A 25826-nucleotide genomic window follows, 5' to 3' on the forward strand; every position below is an offset into this window, starting at 1 on the left:
TTCACTTAACAGAATCGTAAAGCTTTACTCATTTCTCTTTCCTTTGTGAGAGCGGAGTATTAAAAGCAACCCACATGGAGTATCTGGTTCCCTACTTTTTTAGGCCATTTATTTAAGGTGACTGGATGGCTGATTGATACCAGTGCTGTTTTGTAACCAAGGAGTGTGGTCAGTGGAGGCCTCTCCCTCAATTAAATCATGATGCTTCCAGGACAGGCCTGGTCTGTATTACCAGATTTAGACTGAACTGGAGTTTGTATTTTTTTAGTGTGTTGTAGAAGTGAGGCGAGGTTTTTCTGTCTTTAGTCTCCAACTCACCTTGACTCATCAGTACTCGTTTCTAATGTTAGCATGTTGGTCGGGGTGTCTCTGGTGACCCTGAAACTGTCTCAGGCATTGTGACATCTTTTTCATGGTAATGGGAGCACCAACAGCACTCTTTTAACTTTGTTTTTCTTTATAACAGAACAAGTGGAGAGTTAACTATAGTTCTTTAGAGAAGGACCCTGTCTTTTTTTCCCTCCTTTTTTTTTTTATTGTTTCCAAGTCTTCTCTACTAATAACCTTGATATCTTCTAAGAATGCTAGCCTCTTTGCAAGTGTAAAGTAATGATATTATGGACAAACATAGTACCATCGAGAGATAACCCAGTAAATGCTTATTTATCTAGATGAACTGGGTGAAGGATTAAAATAATGATTCACAGCCCTGGCTGCACGTTAGAGGCATCTGAATATTAAGCAAAAGACATCCCAATTTATACTTAAACTCTACTTCGTTTAGGAAGGAACTTCCAGATTTTTCATGTCAAAAGTGTCATTATTAATATCCTAATCACTGTATAATATATATAAAGAGTGTCAAACATCGGGTGTATCTGTTTCATGGCAATCCTAAAGTTAGTCTTTTCATTGACTCTTTCCAATAAAATAGTATGTATAATATGAAAAAATTATTCAATTATTTGAGCTTTCAAGTTTGTATTCTGTAAAAATAGGAGGCGGTTGTAAATAGCCATATTTTAAATGAGTGTGACAATTGACGGGTAGACCTATTATTTATAAATCCTAGGCACTTTAGGGTAGCATGGTATTTTATGTCAAAATGGCCTTCGAGTTTCGATATAACAATAAAGTGCTTTTGTTAAAATAAAATCTAATGTATTTTTGGTATTATTTTCTTCATAGGCTTTGTTTGAGTATATCTTTCATCATGAAAATGATGTTAAAACTGTAAGTTTTGAGTTCATGCTATTTTATTTTAAGTTTTCTGAATTGGGGGATTTAGATTCTGAAAGCTTCTATTTCTTACCTTTCTTTATAAACAGGTGGAATTATTAAAGACAAGAGAATTACTGATGCTTTCAAATCCACTGTCAGTTTCAATAGAAAAATTTGTGTAAATATAGAAGTGATAAGCACTGTGCCTGATCCATGAGTCACTATGAGTTTTATATTTTTATTCGTAGGAACAATGAAAGAGTCTTAATACACTAGAAACAAGCAAAAGTGAGCACACTTTTTGACTCTGTTGAAATAGATTCTTATACTTCCTTAAATGACACTGTTCAAAAAATTAGTTTAAAGGCTTTCTTTTACATATTTGCTCAATGAAGAAGTTAAAAAATTTTAACTAGCCAACAATAGAATATTTTACAGATACACAAAGGAAAGTGACCTACTGATTCAAATACAGCTCTATGGACGAAGTGAATTGTTACACTTGTATATTACAGATGATGTTCAATTTCTGTAATTTCACGTCTCAAGAAATTTCATGAAAAGGTGAAATGCTGTATTTGTAAAGATGTTCATTGTAGCTTTAGTTGTAATTCCAAAAAAACCTGAAAAACAACTTAAGTGTTCAGTTCAGTGACAGATGATGAGTTTAGTAAGGTGTGATAAATTGCATGACGAGCTTTATGCCGTCTTTAAAAATTATAATTATAAAAACGAGGCAGAAACCTGAAAAGTGTTTATTTTATGATATTAAGCCAACTAAATATACCATTTGGTATGTAGAATAAAATTATAACTCTGAAAAGATATATTTATGACAGATACTAGAAGATGTTACTTAAAAATGAAAATAATAGTATTACGAGGTTAAGATGTCTTTATTCTACTAACATTTGTTGAATGCCTACATTGTGCCAGCAGCTTGGATGACAACAGTAAATTAAAAAAGTTATACCTGATGGCACTAACGGAGATTTACTCCCCCCTCTCCCAAATTTTCAATAATGTTATTTTCACTTATAAATTTTCATTTATAAATTTAGCTATAAGCGAGGGGCAGTAATAAATTAAAATTCTTATAATCATATCCTGCTTGTTATTTTCATCTACTTACTCCCAATACACGTATACTATTTTATAGAACATAAAATTAAGCAATTTGTTTTGTTTTTATCTAGTGAAAACCACAAATTGGTAGTGTCTCTGTTTTCCTTTTTATTCATTAGTTCAGTTTGTTGATTGATTTATATTTGATTGGGTTATTCTGTAAACAAATGGTTATCGAGTGCCGTGAATTAGCGCTATGACAGGTGCTGGGGGTGCTGAGTAGGACATTTGCCCTTGCTCTATTTCTTACTGTCATGGGCTTCCCACATTCTAGTTCTGTTATGGGTCAGATCGTGCCATTAAAATGCCATTTTAGATTTTACCACAAATGTTATTTTCCGAATGGAAGAAAGATTTAGCTAATGAACAGAAAACACGCATTTTTGATACCTTTTGTATGTTTTGCAACTTTACCTGGAAAAAAAGGAAAAGGAAATCTGTTTTTTAACATGCCTTAGAAATCAGACATGCTTTTATATTAGTTACTTTGGATGGCCTCCAAATTTCTTTGTAAATGAATTATTTCACACAAATGTAGAGATTATTAGATAAATATAGAGAATACTGTAAAATGGAATTAAATGTTAAGAAAATTCAAATTGGTCTTTTATGGAAAACTGTCCATCTTTGAGTTAATACTTTTTCCATTTGCGGGGAGGCAATACTGACAAAACTAAAGTGGTGTGTGGGTCGGTGCTTCTGGAATCTTCATTTCCATGCACTCCTTAATTTCATCATCCTGAAGTTGTCTCAACTATAATAGTGAAAGGATGACTGTTTTTTTTAAATATTAGTAGTTTGAGCACTGTATACTTAGGAAATTCATTGGGATGCTCAACTGGACATTTTCACAAACATTATGCAATCAGCCAAGGACTCTGCTTATGGACTTTTATAAATTTGTGGCTTTTATTTAGGACATTCTGAGCCTTTATTAATATTTAGATTCTAGATTCATTAACTTATTCAATGATCCTTAAATATAAGTATGTAGTCATTTATTAAAAAAAAAAGACTGGGAAAGACTTTAAAGAAATATAGATCTTCTGTCATCACTTTAAATATTTAAAATGTTAATATGCATCGTATTACAGTGACAGTTTTGTTTGGTACTTAGTTTCAAATAAGAAACAAAGGATAGAATTTATTAAAACAACGAATAATTCTTGGCAGCCTCTTAACAGCACAGCAACACAGAACAACAGAGATGTGTAGGAAGGGGAGCCTGTCCTCAGTGGACTTGGGATCCATTCGAAATGGTCACAAATGGTTTTGCTTAGTGCAGCCTCAGTCTTTATATGAAGACTGATCATTAAAATGTATTTTTATATTTATTTTATATCAGTAGTTCATATTAATTTCCTTAATTGGCTTAGCACAAATGTAGAGGTCTGACATAGGAAGACTTGTTTCGATGACCATAGCTGAGAGCAAAATCAGCAGCCTATCATAAGCACGAAGTCTAACCTTTGAAAATTAGACACTGTAAAAAAATTTAGAATGTCATCTTATTCCAAATAACGGAAGTTCGTTACATTAAACCCAAGAGAAATTGATCTATTTGCTGGAAAGGTTTTTATAAAGATCGTTAAAATTAATATGTTCGGATATTTATAATATATTTGTGAAAACATATTTTAATTGAAATATATGATTGAAGAAACATTTCTCTAGTATTTCCAGAGATCATGCTAATTGAAGTTAAACTTTTTTCCTCATTTTTTTTGGCCTCTATTTTTATTTCTGACTTGGGGGAAAAAGAAAAATAAGCATATGAAAGTTGCGTATGTTTTGTTTTTAATGTCCGCGGCTTTCAAGTAGAGCTGTTGATTTTTCAAGTCTGTTAGAACCCCAGCAGAGTGACACACCAGTTCTTTATAAATAGTTCGCATATTTAGAAATCTCCCCTGGAGCAAGAGAAGATGGGGAACACAAAGAAATGTTATTAGTTTTGCAGTAGGAGATTGAAGGAACGATTCTGGCATTCATTTCAGAAAAGAATTAATATTAAGAAATGGACAATAATAGATGCATTCTGAGATAACAGAACTGAAAATCTTAGAGTTACTTTAACTGGCTTGTTGGATATCATGATTATACTAACACTGTCTAAAGAATAAAAGTTTTTCAGCCTTGAGAAAAAGAATGATAACTTTACAAAAAAAATCAGAATTCTCTTTTCACAATAACTTGCGTTTTTATTCAGAAAATTTTTACATGAGCTTCAGATTTCTATGAGCTTTACATGTGTGTAAAGATTGATTTGCTTTTCTCTTTGTCCCAATGGTTTCCACTTCCGTGTAAAATTCTAATTCTTTTTTAGTCATCTCTTTACAGATCTTGAATAAACATTAGAAGGAAGAAACTAGAAGGCATTAGAGAGATGGGATAAACACATGTAAATGTGAAAGCAATTAAGATTTTTTTTTTCAGTCTGCAGCGAAGGAAAATCTGACCCTTAGAATTACTGGAATATAAGGTGATGTCGGAATAATGGAATGAAAGTTTTTGAAGATGGCGGTGACCCAGATACCCCAGCTCCTCGTGCTCTTCTTCATGATCCTGTTTCCAAACCTTTTTCTACCCGTTTACTTGACCCTTTTCTATTTTGCTACATCTCTGTTTTAAAGTGGGGCCTGCAGTTGGACCTGGCTAACACGCCGAAGTCTTGACTGCCACTGAGTCAAAGGCATTTTGAGCCAGTAGACAGCCAATACATGGTGGAGGGAGGGTAAAAACTTTTAGATTTTTAAAATATCAATTTCGTGCCTTAAATATTAAAATTATAGTCAGAGGTATTGTACATCTGCTTCCCTTTAATCAGTGTTTGCTTCTCGTCTGCCTTCAGCCCTCTGGTCTGGAACTGATTATTTAGGGAAAGTTTGTGGGGCCATCTGGAATCATGAGCAGCTTGTGTTTGTCTGATTTCTAATGCATGTCTTGATGGATGCTAATTCTATGGTTTATTTCATTATCTATTGTTACTGTTTATTGTTAGAAAAGAAAATCTTAACCTAAAATGACTTGTTTTCAAAGGCTTTGGACTTGGCCGCCCTCTCCACAGAGCATTCTCAGTACAAGGACTGGTGGTGGAAAGTGCAGATTGGAAAATGTTACTACAGGTAAAATCTGGATGATTTGTGGAGGGCTTAGAATTGGCAACATGTTTGGGAATCAGATCTGTTAAATTTTAGGGGTATGTGTGTGTGTGGATAGACTTCCTCATGAAGAAATGAGAACCGTGTCTTTGGCTCATTTGAAAAAGCAGTTACTTAACAGTCACATGGTGGCACTAAGATCTGACACCTTTTGGATAATAAAATTTTAGAGCTGGGAAGGGAAACTTTGAGACCTTCAGGTGCAACACCTCTTTTCAGATGAGGAAGCTGAGGCCAGGGAGAGGCTGTGATTTGCAGGAACCTGTCATAACAGGCCTGGAACTGAAATCGAGTCTGTTGATTTCCACTCAACTCTTCTTGGCTCTCAAGTCATTTTTTCCACTGTTGTCACGTGGAAAAGTGCTTTATATTTAGGAGATGGCTTGTCCATACATCACATTTACTCACTGAAAACTCACAGCACCTCGAGGAAGTTGGTATTATTAGGCCTTGTCTGGATGAGAAAAACGGAGCCTCAGAAAGATGAGCAAGTAGTTAGCAAGTAGCAGACCAAGAATTTGAGCTCAGCTTTTTGATGCTTGTTCTTACTATTTGCACAATTCCATAGTGTTTCTCTAGGTTCTGAATATTCTTACATTAATTCATTTCATGTTTAAATATTTTTTAAGCAGATTGAGAGATCAGAAAAGTTGTAATTAATTTTATGAATATTATACAACAGTTAGTAATGCAGATCTGAAACTCATTCCCTGATATCGAAGCATTTGAAAAGTAGGGATAAATGAACAATTATGTTTATAAAGATAAATGTCTTTTAATATTCAAAAACAAGGTAGGCCAATTACTGTGAGCATCCTTCAATACTTATAAACCTTAGTTTTCAGTCAAACACTTTGAGGAAAAGGAAATATATAAAGGGAATAAAAAGGATACATTTTCTTCTGTTGTTGAAATTAAGACTGCTTTCCAATTAGGTATTTCACATAGAACTCTAAAGTATTTTTTCCTACTGTTAGATTGAGGAAGCATTTTCTGCTAAAAGGTGATTTTAGACCATTTTAACATTAAACTCTTATGAATATAATTTCTGAATACAACCTTGAAATCTGGACTTTCTAAGCAAAACCTTCAGAAATCTTTAATATTTAAAGATAAGCACAAATTGGATTCCTCTGCCGTCCATACAGGTTGGCATTTAAATAACTGCACTTTGTCATGTCATTCTTCTCAGTTCCTTAATAGTGTTTCATCTTTATTATGGACACAGCATTTGTTCGTTCATTCAGTCACTCAGTCAGTAAAATATTTAATGAGCAGCTACTCTGGCAGATACTGGTGTAACAAATATTTATTAGACAGTCCCTTCCTTCAAATGGTTCACAATTGAATGAGGGCGAAAGTACAGTAAACAACTACAGGCATGCTTCCCATTTTTACAGATGCAATTGCAGGAGCAGTGGGAGCCCAGAGAAAGAGCTCCTGCTTTCACCTGGAGAAGTCAAGGATGGTTACTGGACGACGTAGTCCCAATTGGCTTCTTTCTGTCTTTCGCTCCCGATCCGTTAGTTCTACTGTTCTTCCTCCGCAATAGCTCTCGCAGTTACTCCCTTACGACTCAGTCTCTCCCTAATTCCCTCTTTCTGCCAGTTAGTGTCATTTATTTGAATTGTTTCATTACCTGCTTATCTGGGTTTTCTGCCTCCATTTTTTTTTCTTTTTTTGCCTCATCAGTCTTTCCTGTGTACTACTGTCACAGTAACTGTTGTGAAAAACAGCTTTCGTTGGATTCGTGGGTTAATCTCCATTACCTGTAGAATTAAGTCTGGATTTTAGGTGCAGAATTCATGCCCATATCTCAGACGGCACGTTTGCCTGTATCTGTCACTTCTCCCCTTCCTTATTGTGTCCTTTCTCAGTTAAAGCAGAACAACTCGGCGTTCCCGTAACATGCTGTGTACTTCTCTGCCTGTGTACTTACTTATGCTGACAGTTTGCCTTTATCTAAAACGTGCCCCCGCCCTCTCCTCACCCGATCAAGCTGTCAGAATCTTGTCTGTCACTTCTTCCCTGCAACCGCCTTGGTTCATTCCTCCTCTGTGCTCTCAAAGCACTTTTCCCCTCACTGCATAATGCTAAATTTATCTGCGAGCATGTTTTATTTCGGTCTTTACTGGTGCCTTCAGGACGTGGTTGTTATCTGCAGTTTTGTGTCTCCTCGCCGTCATGAAATGTGCATGCGGGTGGTGCTTGGCAGTATTTACTGAATTAAATTGGAGAGAAAAAAGTTGGCAGTTGGTGGGGATTATCTCTGGACTCTGACTCTGATATTGGCCTGTGTTCATGAACTTGACTGATGTTTTCATTATTCCTAGATTTCCTTTATACCTGGCCTACTCCATTTCCTTTGCACCCAGACTCGCGTGGTAAATTCCTTTCTGATAGCACTAGAAGAAATTATCTCTTGAGGATGCAATAATAAAAAACCAAAAACAAAAACATATGACCCATCCTTCCTCCCTTTCTTTGCTTTTCAGCTAGCTCAGTAGCTCTGCTTGCTTTTTTTTTTCAATTTATTCCTCTTTCCATCTCTATTATTAAAAAAATCTATTCCTATTTTTATATTTTTGTTTTATATGTGTCTTTTTGTTACAACTCTTTTAAATCATTTTTAGAGACAGCTTATTAGATAAAAATATACAGACTCTGGTGGATAATTAGATGTGCATGGAATTTAGTGCCTGAACTTCGGCCATGTTTTTAAGACTCACGTGTTCAGTTGGGGTTATATATGTATATGTGCTGTGTTCCAGAACTTTTAGAGTTCTTTGATAACATTTTATCAATTCTCCTTATAGAAGTTGTGGGACCTTTGAAGCGGCGGGGGCTTCTGCCATATCACACACCCTCTAACTTTAGGCCGGGTTTTTTCGGGATCACTTTTAACCCCCTTAATCCCATGTCTTTCAACAGCTTTTTGGGTATAGCCACACCAATGCTTGAGGCTTTGGTTAGGAAAAATGATCAAAGCTGCTTTTTTTTCAAGCCTTTAAATGAAAGTGACACAGTGAAACATACTGGGTATCGTCCTGACTTTATTTCACAAAATAAAAGCGTTATTGTAAAGTGCCTCAGTAGCTCTGATTTGGCTGGGGATGAGTCATCGTGAGAGAGCCCAGCAGACCTATCAAGGACAGGCTGAAGCATGCTTCGGTGATTGATTTAGTGGTGACAGAATGGTCTCTGGGTGGAAGAGATGGGTGATGACATCAGGACAGTCATAGTTAGGCAAGGAATAAATCTCAGATTCATAGACTAGGGTCATCTGTATCAGATTAAGAAAGTAAAATGTTTCTAGAATAATAAAGCTATATGCTCAAGTGGCAGTTACACCTTACATCAAAATTTTTTAAAGAACGGCTTTAAAAATGGAGTTTTATCTCAGAGCAGAAGGTGTTTTCCAAGAAATGTCATCCTTTAATTTTTCCAGTAAAATAGAGGCTCTAAGACTCTAAGGATTTATTCAGGTCACTTGCCATAGGTCCAGCCGATCATAAACTTTTTGGGTGGTGAACTGGTGTGACCCGGCTCACTGGCAGCCATTAGTCCTGCTGTGATTACTAGACCGCCGACAGACTTTACTCAGCATTTGACTATTGGATAGACAGTGAATATGGGAAATAGGCACCTTTTTGCTAAACTGTATCAACACACATATTAATATATGTGTCTTTGGTACATGCTTACTCTTACAGATGTAATTTTTCTCTTCATATCCTCGGGACATGAATAAATGCTGTAGTATTTATTTTTAATTTGCATATCTAATTTTTTTAATGGCTGTTCTTAGGTTAGGAATGTATCGCGAAGCGGAAAAACAGTTTAAATCAGCCCTGAAGCAGCAGGATATGGTGGATACGTTTCTCTACTTGGCAAAAGTAAGTAGGTATTCTTACTTTTGAGTGAAATCTATCTTCTCGGAATAAGTGTTTAAATTCCAGCCAGTGCATGGGGCGAGCTGCCAGCTTCTTCAGGAATATTTTGGCAAGTAAATGTGTTCAGATTTAACTGATTTTTCATTTTTAGCAAGGGGAAAAGCGGGACCATATGGAGAATAACTGTTTCAGGAGAAACTGATTGCCATGAAAAGTGAGAAGACCCCTTTGAAGGATTGCCCATTTGAACAGAAGAGACCTCCTCAGGCTTACCATTCCCATGGGCAGCAGGCCCCAGAGAGGCCCTCTTTTTAAACAACACACTTGACTCCTACCTCAGCAGACTGTAGCGAACAGGCCTTGTTTTTATGGAGGTCTTTCATTACTTGGCTCTGCCATAATAACAAAAACAGTATTTCCCTCTTTATTGAACACCTACTCAGCTTAAGGTGTTGTAGCAGGTCTGTTCCATAAGCAGTTTAACCCTCATAGCAACCGCACTAGGTAGGTTTTAATATTTCCTTTGTACTCTCAAGGAAAAGGAGACGTAAAGAGGGTCAGATTTTCAGGGTCACTCGGCTGTTCAGAGCCAGCATCCAAACCTAGGACTTTCTGATTCCAGAGCCTACACACTGCCTCACATGCCACTCACGGCCACAACAGAGCTGAAGGGCCACCTCGAATTTTCAGCATTGGGATAAAGTTACTTCTTAAGCCTCACCAAAGAAACATTTGATGAAATGGTGGTTATGACATCATCTTTCTGTATTTTTAAGATTTTTTTAAAATTAAAAAATGGTGTAAAGAAGGTTGAAAGAAGATGAGCTGTAAAAGGAAGTGCTGCTACTTTATAAATGTTATGAAAAATTAGCACACTAAAAGGATACGAAATGAAAGTTATGCTCTATAAACTTACTGTGCTAATCTCAGTATGCATACAGTGGTTTTCAAAAATGGATGAAACTATCTGGTCTCTAAATTTATCTTCTGTACATTAAATATTAAACTTAAATTTTTAGAGAAGATTCTAAGTATCACAGTAGACTTTTAAACTTTTCTGACAGCTTGAAATTAAAATTCAGGTCACACTATTGGCCGTTGTCTTAATTATTAAACATTTGCCACATGGTTAAAAAATGGCCTTTGATTTTAATTATGATTATGAAGAAACAAAAATGTCATAATCTTATGTTTCTATACCTGTAATAATTCTCTGTTTTAGAGATTCCTCTTAAGTATATGGGTCATCCAGGGGAATATCCTAATTTCTAACTAAGTGGGGGCCATCACATGCTAACTCTCTCAACTCCCCGACTCCGCCACCTCGCACATCCTTTTCCCCTCTGTTTCTGAGGGCCCTTTTCCAAAACCACCCCCTCCACAAGCTCTCCCATGCTGCCCTTTCTCAGATCTGTTCCGTGGGTCGTCCCCTCTTCATGCCGCATCCTCGTCATCGGTCTCATGGTTGATTCCTCAATGCCAGCTTATAGACATATTCACGTCTGTTCTATCCTAAAAAGATTTGTCCTTGATCCTGTCTTGTTACCGCTCCGCCTCTGTGACAATAGTAAGCCCACAGTAAGCAGGTATCAAAGGAGTAACTGAACAAATGCTTCGTATATAACATGGGAGATCAAACTGTAACAGCATTATTGGATATTAATCCTATACACTGTGAAAAAATTTTATTGTACTATCTAGGAGATAATTTGTTACTAAGCAGTAACTATACACTTGTCGTAACGAATACTATATTATTTTAAGAACCAGTACTTTTACTGAAATATATCTTGGCTTTAGGTTTACGTCTCATTGGATCAACCTGTGACTGCTTTAAATCTTTTCAAACAAGGCTTAGATAAGTTTCCAGGAGAAGTGACCCTACTTTGTGGAATTGCCAGGATCTATGAGGTAAGGTTCACAGTATTCGAAACGTCCATGTGAAATTGGACTGTGCTTTTTAAGGAAGCCCATAGTCCCTGGGGATACTAGCAGTTAGAACAATTTATAAAACTATGATTGTTGGCTTATAGTTTACCAATAGAATAAGAGATTTTAGTGTATGTGTTTAGTTAAGCTGAGTTTTTATTTCGAAGTATTTCAAATATATAGAAGAGTATAGAAAGTGGTATGGAATAGGAGTTAGTGTCCCCTATAGATAGCTAGTTGTCCCAGTACATTGACCCTTTTCCCAAGGTCTAGAATGCCAAATATAATTTTTTCTGTATATGTTAGATGTGTTTGGGGGCCTTCTCTTGGTCTGTAGTCTTAATCACTGTAGTCTTATAAAACTTACTGTTTGGTAGGGCACTTTTTCATCTTCATCAGGAATGTCCTGGCTGTTTTGGACTTTTGCTAATTCTTATACATTTTAGTCATGTTGTCAAATTCCATGAAAAGCCCCGTTGAGATGTCCTCCATGCTGCCTAATACCTTTAGCTTTACAATAATTTCTGATACCACTTTGGGCAAATTCTACCAGGTTTTCTTCTTCAGAGTTCATTGTTCTTGGCCCTTTACTCTTCCATACTGATTTTAGGATTGACTTATCAAGAACCATTAAAAAAATAGCCCTGCAGGGGTATTGTTTGGAACTAAATTGAAAATATGAATTGGGGGGGGGAAGGGGTGGTGAAGAAGGCTGCCTTTCCTTCCACTCTGAATCATGATATAACTTTCCATTTATTTAGATCTTCGGTTTTCTTCAACAAATATTTTGTAACTATCTCCATAAAGATATTAAAGGTCCCCAAAACTACCCTGAGGTTCGGTGATTTATTAGAAAGATACAAAGCAAAGGGAAAGGGCACATGGGTCAAAGTTCAAAGGAAACCAGGCACAAATTTCAAAGAGTCCTCCCCTGGTGGCGTCACATAGGACACACTTAATTTTTTCAGCAACAAGTTATGACCATGTGTGCGAAGCATTATCTGTCAGGGAAGCCCATTAGAGACTCGGTATACAAGGTTATTTCGGGAGGCTGGACATACAGGCACCCTCTGCCTATCATGTACCAAAATCCCAGACGCTAAAAAGCACAGTAGTTGTTCAGCATAAACCACATTGTTAGTACAAACAGCTTAGGTGTAGTGAGCCACTCTCATTATTTAGGGAAATTTTTATATCAGCGTAGGGAGCCATCCAGGTTCTCAGATGCCATCTAAGGGCCGACCTTGCAAGCCGGCCTTTCTGGGAATTAGAGCCTCAGACCTGCTATGTTAACATTTTTTGCACAAATGTATTCCTACATACAATATTAATGGAATCCTTTTTTCTGTTTTTTGTATTTTCTATTTGATTATTTCTGGTTAGTAGGAATGCATTAATTTTTAAAAGTCGATTTGATACTGGCTACATATTCTTTAAATTTTAATTCTTTATCCACAGATTCCCTTAGATTTTCTAAGTAATAAAATAATAATCAGCTGCAAGTACAATTTCATTTTCTCATTTCCATTATTTTTAGCAGTTTTTAAAATATGTTTTTGTTTAGGATTTCCAATACGATATTTAAAAGAAGGCTATCTGTTCTCTCTTAAATTTCTTGAAATGCTAGGTATGATATTTTAAAAGTTATTTTGTTAGAAAAAGAATGGAAAGTATTAATAGTTACTATATCTGGGTAGTACTATGCGAATGATTTTTTTATTTTCTTTATACTTTCAGTATTTTCCAGATTTTCTATAATGAACATGCATTACTTTAAAAATGAGAAACTATTATTTTTTGAATTGTCTAGAGATATTGTTTCCTTTTTTGAAATATAATTTTGGTAAACATGTAAATAGAAGACTTCGATCAATAAAAATACTGTATCAGTAGGTATATCTTTACTTATGTGACCCCAAATTGAACATGAACCGAATTTGGACCAAAAAGCTTAGAAAGGAAGAAAATAAACTAGATTTTGAAAGCAGGGACATTCATGCATAGCGGCCACGATTCCGATGCCACCAGAGCTCTGTGGCCTTCCTGCTCTGCCTTCTGCACATTTCAGCCCTTCTGCCCCTCTTCCTTGGGCGGGAAGTGCTCACAGAAAGAGCGAGAGAGTGACTGGAGTGCCACGCCACCGTTAACTCGAGGTGGCTGGTCAGAAGAGTTCCTGCCAAGCCTCTGTCACGGTCCCCGTTGCTGCGCCTGGGGTGGGGAGTGCAACCGGGAGCCGATCCTTGAATCAGCTCCTTTCTTCCTTTCCTTGCTTCGATTGGTCCAGGAGTTGGAGGAACATATCCTTTTAACAAGCGTGCAGGGGCTTTGTGAGAAAAGTAGCACGAGTTCATGCTCAAGGGAGTGGGGGTAATGCCATGCACATGCGGTGATGCGGTGATGGGGACTAAGGCGACTCAAAATAGTCAGATGCAGTATTTCCCCTTGAGTCAACATAATTAATTTTCCTGAGGGCAAAGTTGACCGCATTTTGCCGATGCATTTTCCTTCTCCTTAAGGGTCAGTGGATTTAGAGTTGGTTAGGAAATTTGTCCCCTAGCATCGCAGCCTACACTACATACGCCTTTAGAGATTTTTGCATGTGCACCATACTTTTCTCCTTTTCCTTTATGTTCTTTTCTTTTTATTTATTACTTTCATTTCGGTCTCCTATCTTTTCAGTGTTTCCCATTTAAAAACGAACATGGCGTGCTGCCTGTTGTTCATTGCTTGTTTTGTACAGAAACTTGTTTAAAATGATTTATCCTTTGTTTGGTGGTGGTTTTAATTTTTCTCGAAGCATTTTGTTTATCCCTTCGAAAGGCAGGCCTTTATTTGAACTGTTCTTCGTTAAGAGGTGTTTGAAGTAAGAAACATTAACCTAGGAAATACTATGCCAGTGGTCCTTGAACCTTACCGTGTATAAAAGTGACTTTGGGAGTGTGAGAAATACGGCCCATCCTCCTCCGACTGAATCAGACATCCTGAAAGGTGGGGTGCGGGCATTCTTGTGTTTAACCAGCCTACTAGGTGATTCTCAGTTTTAAAAAAGATTTAGCTTTTTTTTTTTTTTTTTTTTTTAGCTGTAAGTAATGAATAAAAAAGTCTCTTCTCCTAAGAAGCTAAATCCTGGACTTTGAATAAGAATTTCAGATATAATACATATGAAAAAAATATATAAAACATGAATTTGGATCGGCCTATGAATATTTCATTGAGGTTTTATTGGACTAATAAATAACACTCCAGTTCCTCATTCCAAGTTGAGAACCAACTGAGAGATAGATATTAGATACAGACAGACGGAGGATAAACCATTAACTTTATTACTGATAAAAGCAGAATTAGGGCATGTGGTGACCCAGTGGACTTCATAGGATTCTCCTTCTGAATTAGACAGACTAATCCACCTGGTCACAGCCATGACCGTGCGACCTGCAGACTTTCTCCACCTGGGAGAGCCTGCTCCACACGGCAGGGCAGAGAGAGTGGGCACCTTACAGGCAGATTGCCTTCCAGAATGATTCAGAGGGGCTGAGACAGGCTTGCTCTGTTTTCCTCGTGGAGGAAAGGCCCTGAATATCATTCTAATATCAACATTTCTCCAAATGTGGTCCAGGGATTTCTGGGAGTCTCTGAGACCCCTCTCACAGGCTTCCCAAGGTCAAAAGTATTTTCCTAATACTAGTATTGATAAGATTGGTGATAATATTAATAGATGTAAATTTTTTTTGATATTGAATAATGAAATGCATTTATCTCTGTAATGACTCCTCATTTTTGCTGTGAACCTAACAATGCTTAAAAAAAAGTCCTTAAATAAAGAAAAACAAAAGTCCATGAAGGTTAAAAAAAATTTCTGTGTCATAAAAAGCATTGTATGGTGCTTCTTATAATCGTGGAGTCCCTTAGATTTGTTGAAATATGTTACGATTAAAATCTAACCAAAAGTATGAGCCCTCATGTGATAAAAACAAGTGATCGGTTCACATACTAAGTGCGACGTAAGCCGAGAGTTAGACCAGGGCCATGTGAGGTGAGGGCGTGAGGGAAGTTTTCGTGAAGAATGAGGAGCTCAAACTGGCCTTGGAGGTAGATTCGAAGTACATAGCATTTGTTAACAGCATTAAACGTATTTACCTGTGATTATCAGGGAGACTCCTAGTCTTCCTGCAACCATTCCTCCCTGCTTTGGTGCATACCGTGCATAACCACTGAGTTATTCTTTAAAAATGTACACAGAGTCACCTTACTCCTCTGCTCTCAACCCTCTAATGGCTTCCCCTCAATTTAGGAAAAGACCTGAAGTTCCCACGATGGCTAACAAAGCGCCCGGCTGCCTCTCGGGTCTCCTTCCGCGCCGGTCTCCCTCTTCGTGACCTCCCTCCTCCCTTCTGTGTGGTTGTTCACACATGTCAAGTGTGTTCCCACCTCAGGCTCTCACGGTTGCTGTTCCCTCTGCCCCGATTTCGCTCCTCCAGAGGCCTCCTGAGGCCGCCCCCTCCCTCTCTCCTTACTCTGCTCTGTTTTTCTTTGTGTCACTTATCTTTGCCTGGCATCACGTCACATATTTGTTTATTTGTCATCCCTTCCAATGTGGGATGGCGACTTGATGTTTTTGTCCATATTGTGTCCCTAGGGCCGAGAACAGAGTCTGGCACGTATTATGCTCTACATATGCATTTACCGAATGAAGGAATGTAGACCAGTTAGGAAAAAAAAATTCTTGGCAATATTAATAAAGTATTGCTCTTCTGTCTTGATGGAGAATAGGAAATGAACAATATTTCATCAGCAGCCGAATACTATAAAGAAGTCTTGAAACAGGACAACACCCACGTGGAGGCCATCGCGTGCATTGGGAGCAACCACTTTTACTCTGATCAACCAGAAATAGCTCTTCGGTTTTACAGGTGTGCTTTGCCTTCCATTTCTAGAACCACTTTCCCATGAAGTTGGGGGGAAATTATGATGAAGACGGAATGAAACTGTAGAGAAGTAACGTATAGGCCATGTCTACATGAGACTAAAACGTTAAACAACCAGATGTTTTATGAACATTAAAGTGACATCTAATAATTTGGAATTGCACAAATCTTTGGCATTTTGTAGAAACTCACCTGGATAACCGACTGAGTTTTTTAACACCATGTCATCGTGTGAAGTAACCATTCTGTCATTGACCAATGACAGTTTGATAGTTACTAGAAGTACTTCTCACCATCACTGCCTTTGTTAATACCACTGTATGTAATATAAAGACCCCGAAGCTGAAATAGTGATGAAGTTTGCAAAGAGCTGCGAGCCCCAGGTTCTTTTTGAGCCCTGGCGAGGACCTGAAATAGGACCCTCTGTTTTGTGAAGTATTGCCAACTCTTGTTCAGATAGTTCTTCAGTCTAAATAAATCCTATTCTCTGCTTCTCTTTTGGGCATATAATTATTTCATCCTACAGATGGTTTCTGAGATTAATTTTTAAATTTCGATTTCCTTTTCAGCCCTTAGGTAATGTACAAGGAGATAACTGGCAGCCGAAAACAGTTCTTTCCAAATTTATGTTGCAGGCATAAAACATGATAATATAAGTGCTGTCTTGTCACATGCAGCGGACTCTACTCCCCTCTCCCAAAAGTGGGTCATGGATGTCTTCCTCAGGGCAGCTGGGGTGGATTTCATTTGCTTATTCAAACTCTTACCCTTTGTTGTTTGGGATTAATGATGCGTAGAAGCAAAATGGGGTCCTCAAGCTGTAGCATGAAAGCTAAGTGGGTAACAGAGGGGTCCACTGCTGGTCTCGTCCTTGGTGGAAGCACATTAAAGGCCATTAGATGCAGCCATCCCCCAAAACACAGATAACCAAAAACAGGACCCAACTCAGCTGCAAACTTGGAAGTAAATGCTAAGCACAGTCCTCAAATTAGATTAGAAGGTCTTTGGGATTTATCTATGGGCACCAAACCTTTATGAAGCAAAAATATGTGGGTTTTACTTTGTGTGACTGTTTCTTATTTTGGTTTTCTAGCAAAGCTTTTGGGAGAGAAAAACTTATACGTGGTTTATGACTTTGCCTCTGGATGATTTCCCACTATTAGTACCATTAAAAAAGACATGCTTATGTATTTACTTCAACACTTTTTTTCCGTTTACTGTAACATTTGTATTTCTATTCTTTGGGGGTATTAAAAATTATAAAACGAATTCATTTCTAGCTCTGTAAAAAATATATATGCCTGAATGTTTATAATGTTAGTCTGACACCAAAATCTGTGTGCTCTTTTTCCAAAAAGGCGACTCCTGCAGATGGGTGTTTACAACTGCCAGCTTTTTAACAATCTGGGGCTCTGTTGCTTCTATGCCCAGCAGTATGATATGACTCTGACCTCGTTTGAACGTGCCCTTTCTCTGGCTGAAAACGAAGAGGAGGCAGCTGATGTCTGGTACAACTTGGGGCACGTCGCTGTGGTATGTTGCTTCTCTAATGTAATTTTTGTTGTAGAAAAGGCAGCCACAAGTTCGTTTGAAGACATTTTCAGGTATTATAAATTCAGGGTTGGTTATAGTCTCATGTAGGAATTTAGATATTTCTAGAAGTCACCATAACTCATTTTATAGTCCCAGGTTAAATCCTCTTACATACAATTCGTGCTAAGCAAAATAAGTCAGTCAGAAAAAATTGAGGACCATATGATTGCACTCATGTGGGATATAAAACCGAAAGCAACAGACAGATAAGACAAACAAAAACTCATAAACACAGACAAGTTTAGTGGTTACCAAGGGAACCGGGGGTGGAGGGAGGTGGATATGGGTTACAGGGGTCAAATACATGGTGACAGAGGAGATTCGTCTTTGGGTTGTGAACACACAATGCAATATACAGATGATGTATTGAATCGTACACTTGAAACCTATATAATTTTATTAACCTATGTCACCCCAATAAATTTAATTAAAAAAAAAACAATTCGCACTTGACTCCACTTGATTGGTACTCATGGCTTTTCCTGTGGTACTAGGAAAAGTTTATGTGAAGAAAGATGGGAGGAGCTGGCAGGAGGAAGCAGGCGGATTTGCGTGTGTGAACGAGAGCTTGTCTTCTGCAGGGAACGGGAGATATGAATTTGGCGCATCAGTGCTTCAGGCTGGCCCTGGCCAACAACAACAGCCACGCGGAGGCCTACAACAACCTGGCGGTGCTGGAGATGCGCAAGGGCCACGCGGAGCAGGTCGGTGCGCTCCGGGGCCGCGGTGGGCGGGCCGCGTCCTTCAGAGCAAAGCTGTCCGGTGTAGCATCTTTACCCGTTATAATGCAACAGCGAGCGGTGAAATCTGACCAGTCCGGGTTTGAGTCCCGCTCTGCCACGTGTTAGTGATGTGACCTCGGACAAGTTACTTAACCTTTCCGTATCCAAAACAGAAGTCTTGGTTTTATTCGGACACATCTATCTGCACGTGTTAGTGAACTGTTCCATCTTTCACGAACCTCCCCCCCCCCCCCCCCCCCCCCCGCCCCAGCCAAAACGCTAGGAGCCACCCTCAAAACCTCTTTTGTCCGACCGCCCCTCCTGGCCGCCCCTCGTCCCCACCATGTTTGGCCAGCCCTGTCAGTCTGACCTCCGAGCCACGCCCTGGCCCCGGCCGCAGCCCTCCGTGCACCCCCCTTCCCCAGATCGCCCCCCGCTCTCGCCTGGGCGGCTGTGACGCTCCCCTTGCCTCAGCAAGTGAGTGTGGCCTGTAATACACCCTCCTCAGAAGAGCCGAAGGGATTTTTTTTCAAAACACAAGATTATTTTATTGTTATTTTGCTTAGCATCGTCTGAAAGGCTTTCTCTTTTTTACTTGGAATAAAATCTGGAGTTCAGACCGCGGTCTACGAGGCCCCATGGCGTCCTGTCCCCTGTCCCCCGAATCCACAGTTTCACGTTCCTTGGTTTCAGTGATCTGTAGTCAACCAGGGTTTTAAAATATTAAATGGAAATTTTCAGGACAATTTCAGAACAAAATTCACAAAATTTGTGAACAATTCATAAATTTTAAGTTGTGCACCTTCCTGAGGAGCGTGATCTCGTACCGCCCCCACCCCCACCCCACCCCGACCGCGCATTGTCCCTTCCTGCAGCGCATCCGCTGCGTGTTAGTCCCTCAGTGGCTGTCTCAGTTACCAGATGGGTTGTCAGAGAGAGAATCTCCGTTTACATAACTTTTATTATGGTGTATTATCATAATTGTTCTGTCTTACTATTATGTTGTTAACTTCTTACGCTGCCTAATATGTAAATTAAACTTTATAGTAGGTACGGCTGTACAGGAAAACGCATGGTATATGGAGGGTTCGGTATCGTTCGCGGTTCCAAGCCTCCATGGCTGGTCTTGGAACCGCATCCCCCGCGGATAAGGGGGCGGCGGTGCTCCTTCTGATGTCGTCCAGACACATCAGCCGCCTTGCTGCTCTGCGCACGCGCAGTGCCTGTTCTTACTTTAAGGCCTTTGGAAGTTCTTCTTTCAGACCCTATAATGACTTTTCTTTTGGTCATTGAAATCTTAGCTTAACTGCCACCTCCTTGGAAAGGCCATCTATCACGTTTCCTACTATTTTTTTTTTCTTCACAATACTTATCGGATATTTTCATATTTATATGAAGAAAGTCAGCAGTGTGAAAGTAGGAACCTTCTCTGTCTACCTGCTATATTTTCAGCACCAAAAACAGTTCCCAGCCCATAATAGGTGCTCAGTATTTGTCAAATGATGAATGGATAATATATCAAATGGGGGTACTAACAGTGCCCAAAGGCGTTTTTGTGAGGATTAGCAGACCATACATGTAATAGCACTTGGCATAGTAGAAGCATAGTGTTGACTACATGGCAGATGCTTAAAAATTTGTATTATTGTAACAGAACTTATAAATGCCAAATACACAATATTAGTGACAGTCAAGGGCAGATATTATGACATTCCAGAGTTTCGAGATGAACAGAGACCAGAGATAGGCAGGTAAACCCCCCATGGTCACAGACACAGCGACACTAAGCCAGGATGTTACCCTCCCACTTGGGCTCCTAGGCACAATGATAAACTGTTAACAAAACAAAGAAAGAAATATCGTTGAATATGGCCTTGATTTCACAAATCCCCCCAAAATAAATGAATAAAATACAAAGATGGATTTACATTTTATAAACAGCTACTTTAAAATGGGAACTTGTTCTGTTGTGGAACTCTACCTATGTTTACAGGAAGCAAGTACTTTTTGTGGTTCTCTCTGTTCCTATGTTAGTGATTGTCTTTCCCTCTAAATTATTGTCACTTCTCTAGTATACAATTGATTTGAAATGTTTGGTGAAAGATTTCATGATACTGACCCCATTTTATTATAAATTATAGCTCAGTTTAAACAAACAAACAAAAAGCTAATTGCAACACAAAAATTAATGTTTCACTGTCCTATATTAACTATCATTTTATTTTACATTAAAAAAAAAAAAGATATATGAATTTGTCCTCAGGGTCACAGATAGAGGTTTTGAGTCTAGCTTCAAGTTGGAAGGTTGTTCAGAAGTTTAGAATGCTGAGTTTGTGGTCTTAGTGATGAACGTACGAGCATCTCATGTCACTTAGTGGTCCCTGGAATGTGTGATCCTTTGAGCCTACAGGGACCAAAAAAAAAAAAAAGATGCGAATTTTGTTTTTTTGTGAGAACAGAAAGCTTGTCATTTTCAGTTGCATTCAATTGTCATTTTCAGGTCAGCATTGTAATAAATGCTTGCTCACTGTCATCCGGCATAGAACTAGGAATTCAAAATTTACCATGGTTTTTTAGTTGTTTTTGTTGTCGCATTAGAGAACAGATCATTAGAAGCCCACTAAATCAATCAACAGCAACAAAAATTAGATTAAAATAGGACTTTTTTTTTTTAGCATTGAGAGGATTATATTGAGTTGTATATCATGTCGAAGTATAAACTTTACACAAACAGTGGTTCTCAAATAACTGAATCTATTCTAAGTTTTTTTATTATTTTATTTTCTCCATATATTGATGCATTTTATTATTAATGTAATTTTGGCAAGATATAAGTAGGTAGTTGTATATCAGTAAGTTGTATTTCATGAGGAATGTCATCTGTGTCTATCACAGGATCGTGTTTATTAAGGTCCCATCTTGAGTAAAGGATTCTTTTACCAAAACAACAACAACAAAAAAATCACACATACAGTGCCGATACACGCTTATATACCTTTGTTTTGTTTTGTTTTGTTTTTATACAGGCAAGAGCACTGTTACAGACCGCGTCATCTCTAGCTCCCCACATGTATGAGCCGCATTTTAATTTTGCAACAGTCTCTGACAAGGTATTCTCTTTCATTATTAATTTATCATCTGATCTGTTTCCCTTTCTCGCTTGATTTTTTAAAAAAGTATAGAAAAGTAAGGAAATTCTAACCATGACTTCCTGAAAGAAACACAATTATCGTATACACAGATGTCCTCCCTTGAAGGGACAGTCTAATAAACTTTAAAGAACTTTATCACTGACCATTGACTAAACTTAGCACCCTTATAGAGTGCAGAAGAGTTATTTTATGTTTGAAAATATGACATTTAGTCATTGAAAAAATACTCACTCATTACTTAACTCCTGGTTTAGGAAGGATTTCGTAATTGGCTTTTACATTAAGGAATTCTTGTATATTATTTATGGATCGTATTGCCACATCAAGTCTCTGACATGATTGCTGTAAAATTAAACCTATTTTAACTGTAAACAATATGGGTAAAATGCATCTGTTACTACTGTGTTACAAGTCAGTTAACATCCAAGAGCTAAAAGGAATCGTGTTCCATTTTTATAATAAGAAGAAAAATAGAAGTCATTTGATAACTAACTTTTGCTTAGAAACCTTCCTTTAACATGGAAGGTGAGTTTTGAGGATAAGGAAATGGCGAACAATGTTTGCTGATGTGAAGACTTTTTCTTTATAGACCAAAAGACATTATAAAATACGTCATTTTCATAGCATGAACACGAAGCCATCCACACTCCCATTTCTGTTTTGAAAATAAGCTGTCATTCATAAATTGTAATTTTCGAGCGCTTGTTAAGGGCCAGCCACTGCCCCAGGTGCTCTACACACCTTCCCTGATTCTCCCAACAAACCTGCAGGGTTGGTATCCCTTACCTTCCTTACACATTTTTTCGTATACCTGAAGTTTTGGTTATTGAGCCTGTGTACCAGGCACTATTATATGTACAGAATGAATAAAACAGACAAAAATCTCTACCTCATGCAGCTTACATTCTAATGGAACCCAAGGCTTAGAGAACTTAAAAGACTTTCCTAGAGTCCCAGTGGCAGGTGCAGAATTTATACCAGCTCCCTGTGATGCCCAGGTGTTTTCCATTGCACTGTGCCGCCACTTAGACAAACCATAAAGAAGCTCTATTACCTTCTTTCAAGAATATTACTACATTTTGGTAATATCTAACTCAAATGAGAGACTTCTTTAAGCAAAAGGCTATTCTTCCATTTGAGAAAATAATATGTCCAAAAGAAATGCTATGATCTAAATAAGGAAACTTATGTTTTTAAATACATATACATGTTTTAAAAACTACCAGAATTGAAATACCGAGGGTTTTTGTGTGTGTGTACACGCCAAAAAGTGCTCTCTTTTTAGAAATGCATACATGGATCGAGATACATTCAGATGGATTCAGATACTGTGTGTGGTTTTTTTGGGGACTAGACTCTAACATGTAGTTTATTGAAAAGCAGACCCTTTATAAACTTTTTAAACCAAATATTTTCCCCAACATTAACGTGCTAACACCATTTAAAACCTCCCAGAGCATGTTTTCATATCTTTAATAGTTTTAGCTTGAATTTCTGTCTCAGAGATAATACCCTAATCAGAGTTTGTCTTTGTGAAAGATTACACATGCCTGTCCTAAGACTTTTCTAAACTACATAGAGCTGGCTGTTTTAGCATGCAAACATTATTTTGTTTTTATAATACTATCAGTGGCAGGAAAAGCAAGCACAGGTTTATGAATTTATAACTAGATAGCTGTAGTGGAGCAGAAATTATTTATATAATTGTTTAATTTATTTTTCTTACATATTTTTCAAGATCGAATTGTTACCTAAGTGAAAGAATTCTCGAAGTAGCATAATCAAGCAATTTACTCCTAAGAACGCTTTGAGTTTCTACAGGATGCAGAGAGAACATCTTGTTTTGAGTTCCTTAGTCATTTTTTCAGATCTTGTTCTGTGGTCTTATTCTGGTGTTTCTTACAGATTGGAGACCTACAGAGAAGCTACGTTGCCGCTCAGAAGTCTGAAGCAGCATTTCCAGACCATGTGGATACCCAGCATTTAATTAAACAACTAAAGCAGCACTTTGCTATGCTCTAATTGTTCCTTAGACCAAGTATATTCCTATCACGTGGCATTGCATGAGGAAAGAAGTAGTGTGTGCATACATACGTAATACAAGCTTGTGCCTGGTATCAGTGAAGATATGAGGGAATTTAAACAAGGATGTATAAGGAAAACTTTGTGATAACTTTATAGTATTAGAAAAGACAGGATTTCAGCATTTGTAAGTAGATCATGAAGGCTTCTTCCACATTAGATGGTAGATGTTTGCTTTTAATGTTTATAAAACGTTTTCATGAATTTCCTCAAATTTTTATAAATGCATATTTTTAATGTCCTTAAGCTTGCCATTAGCTACCATTAAGAGCTCTTAAATCTGCCTTTAAAGTTGCATTTAGTGGCTAAAAGTGTGTATGTTAATCTTAATTAGGAACTTTCTTTAAAGCTTAAAAATTGCATTTAAAACTATGTTTCAAATGATTTGGAAGACATTGTATATTTTCTTATATACTAGGCTTTAAAATAAATCAGTGTGTAAAACACCATCATTCTGTTATTTTTCGAGTTTTTATTTCATGCATCTTGGATGAAATAAGTCCAGTGATCTTTAAATCAAATTATTATTTAAATTTTATTTGAAATGATGTAACATCTATTGGATTTTTCTTGAGAAGCCATTTGTGGACTATCACATTGTTAATATAAGAATAACAGGATTAGAAATAGAGTGACAAGCCAGAAGACCCACCTGTGGTCAGGCCCCGGAAGATGGGGCTAGATCCCAATGGTACCGTACATTGTAAAATCCTAGAAAGGTTCTGGAACTGTCACAGTCATATTTAGAGGAACTCTCATTGAAGTGTTCACACAAGGAGGTATCTGAAAGGGACAGGGCCGCTCGAACTCATATTTTGGACTTTGGGGACTATGTTATTTTTCATTTTTTTAACTTCATGAAAACTATCTTATAGATTCTAATTTGTTTCTGTTCCGATTTGTATAACTAGTACTACTAGTTTGTACTACTAGTACTAACAGAACCAAAAAAAAAAAAATGTGAATTCAAGGTGTTATAGACTGTTAGAGGCTGGAAGCAACTTCCGAGAACATGTAGATGAATCTCTTTGAGGTGCAGCTGAGGAAAGCAGGGCCCAGAGTTGCAGTGATTGGTGTCCCGTCGTCACTGGAACCCGAGACCTTGTGCCTCTGCTTTGGCTTTAACCTTGCCTGGTTCCCCAGGGTTTGCTAGTGCTTCCTTAGCTTACAAAAATTCCCCCAAGCACCGTCAGACTTCCTCATACCGTACTTAATACTTACGTTGGAACTTTATAATGTGAATCATTTTCTTACTTAATTTAAAATAAGAGCTAATAACGATGGTCAGCATTTACTGAGGACGTGTGTGTGCCCAGCACTGTTCAAAGCACTCGATGTGGATTAACTCATCTGATGCCCACTGCAGTGCTGTGAGGTGCTACCATTTCCATCTTAACTTAGGAGGAAAATGAGGCACAGAAATCCAGTAACCTGTACAAGGTTATTAAGCTAGCGAGTGGCAGGGCTGGGATTTAAATATAGGCAGTGTGGTCCCCTCAGTGTTTCTCCTGTAAATAAAGCTACTATCATTTAAAATGAATTTTATATGCATTAGTAAAATTGAATAATAAGTGACTATTAATGAAACAGAAAATAAATGAGTCAGTCAGTATTCCTAAGGTGACACGGAGGGAATTTTGTCTTGAATTTATGTTAATTCAATGTGAGTACCAATGCAAAGAGTGAGTCAGGATGCTCAGGGCAGAACGATGACATAACACTGCATCAGGAGCCACATATACATCTTGGTAACAAAATTATTTCTGCACCACGTAACTTCTGGCTTCCGTGCCAACATTTCTATACAAGAAAGGGTAACAGTTGCCTTTTACCATGGCTGAAAAAGGTGTTCAATCCATATACAAACTGTTCAACCCAACCAAATGCCACTGAGCTTCCAGCTGATGAAAATGAGATATGGCAAGAAGGCCGCCTGAACTGAATAACTGCTGAGGTTAGAAGTTTCTCCTTCCCAGATGTGTCACCTCTGAACCAGTCCCCTATGGTACTAACTGCTCTGCTACAT

At 37.9% G+C, this 25826-nt stretch overlaps 1 protein-coding gene across 1 annotated transcript in view; it reads left to right on the forward strand.

The window, feature by feature from the left end:
• TTC8 (tetratricopeptide repeat domain 8) overlaps window positions 1-24252 on the forward strand; it is a 41673-nt gene extending 17421 nt beyond the window's left edge. Inside the window, exons 6-14 of the mRNA XM_016123821.2 lie at window positions 1189-1233; window positions 5383-5468; window positions 9313-9400; window positions 11198-11308; window positions 16097-16236; window positions 17610-17784; window positions 18426-18548; window positions 21593-21676; window positions 23624-24252. Coding sequence (XP_015979307.2) covers window positions 1189-1233; window positions 5383-5468; window positions 9313-9400; window positions 11198-11308; window positions 16097-16236; window positions 17610-17784; window positions 18426-18548; window positions 21593-21676; window positions 23624-23740 — 969 coding nt within the window. The 3' untranslated portion in view covers window positions 23741-24252. The remainder of the gene's footprint in view (window positions 1-1188; window positions 1234-5382; window positions 5469-9312; window positions 9401-11197; window positions 11309-16096; window positions 16237-17609; window positions 17785-18425; window positions 18549-21592; window positions 21677-23623) is intronic.
• The last annotated feature ends 1574 nt before the right edge of the window (window positions 24253-25826 follow it).

The sequence above is a fragment of the Rousettus aegyptiacus genome, unplaced genomic scaffold, assembly GCF_014176215.1.
Source record: "Rousettus aegyptiacus isolate mRouAeg1 unplaced genomic scaffold, mRouAeg1.p scaffold_m13_p_3, whole genome shotgun sequence".
NCBI classification, from domain to species: Eukaryota; Metazoa; Chordata; class Mammalia; order Chiroptera; family Pteropodidae; genus Rousettus; species Rousettus aegyptiacus.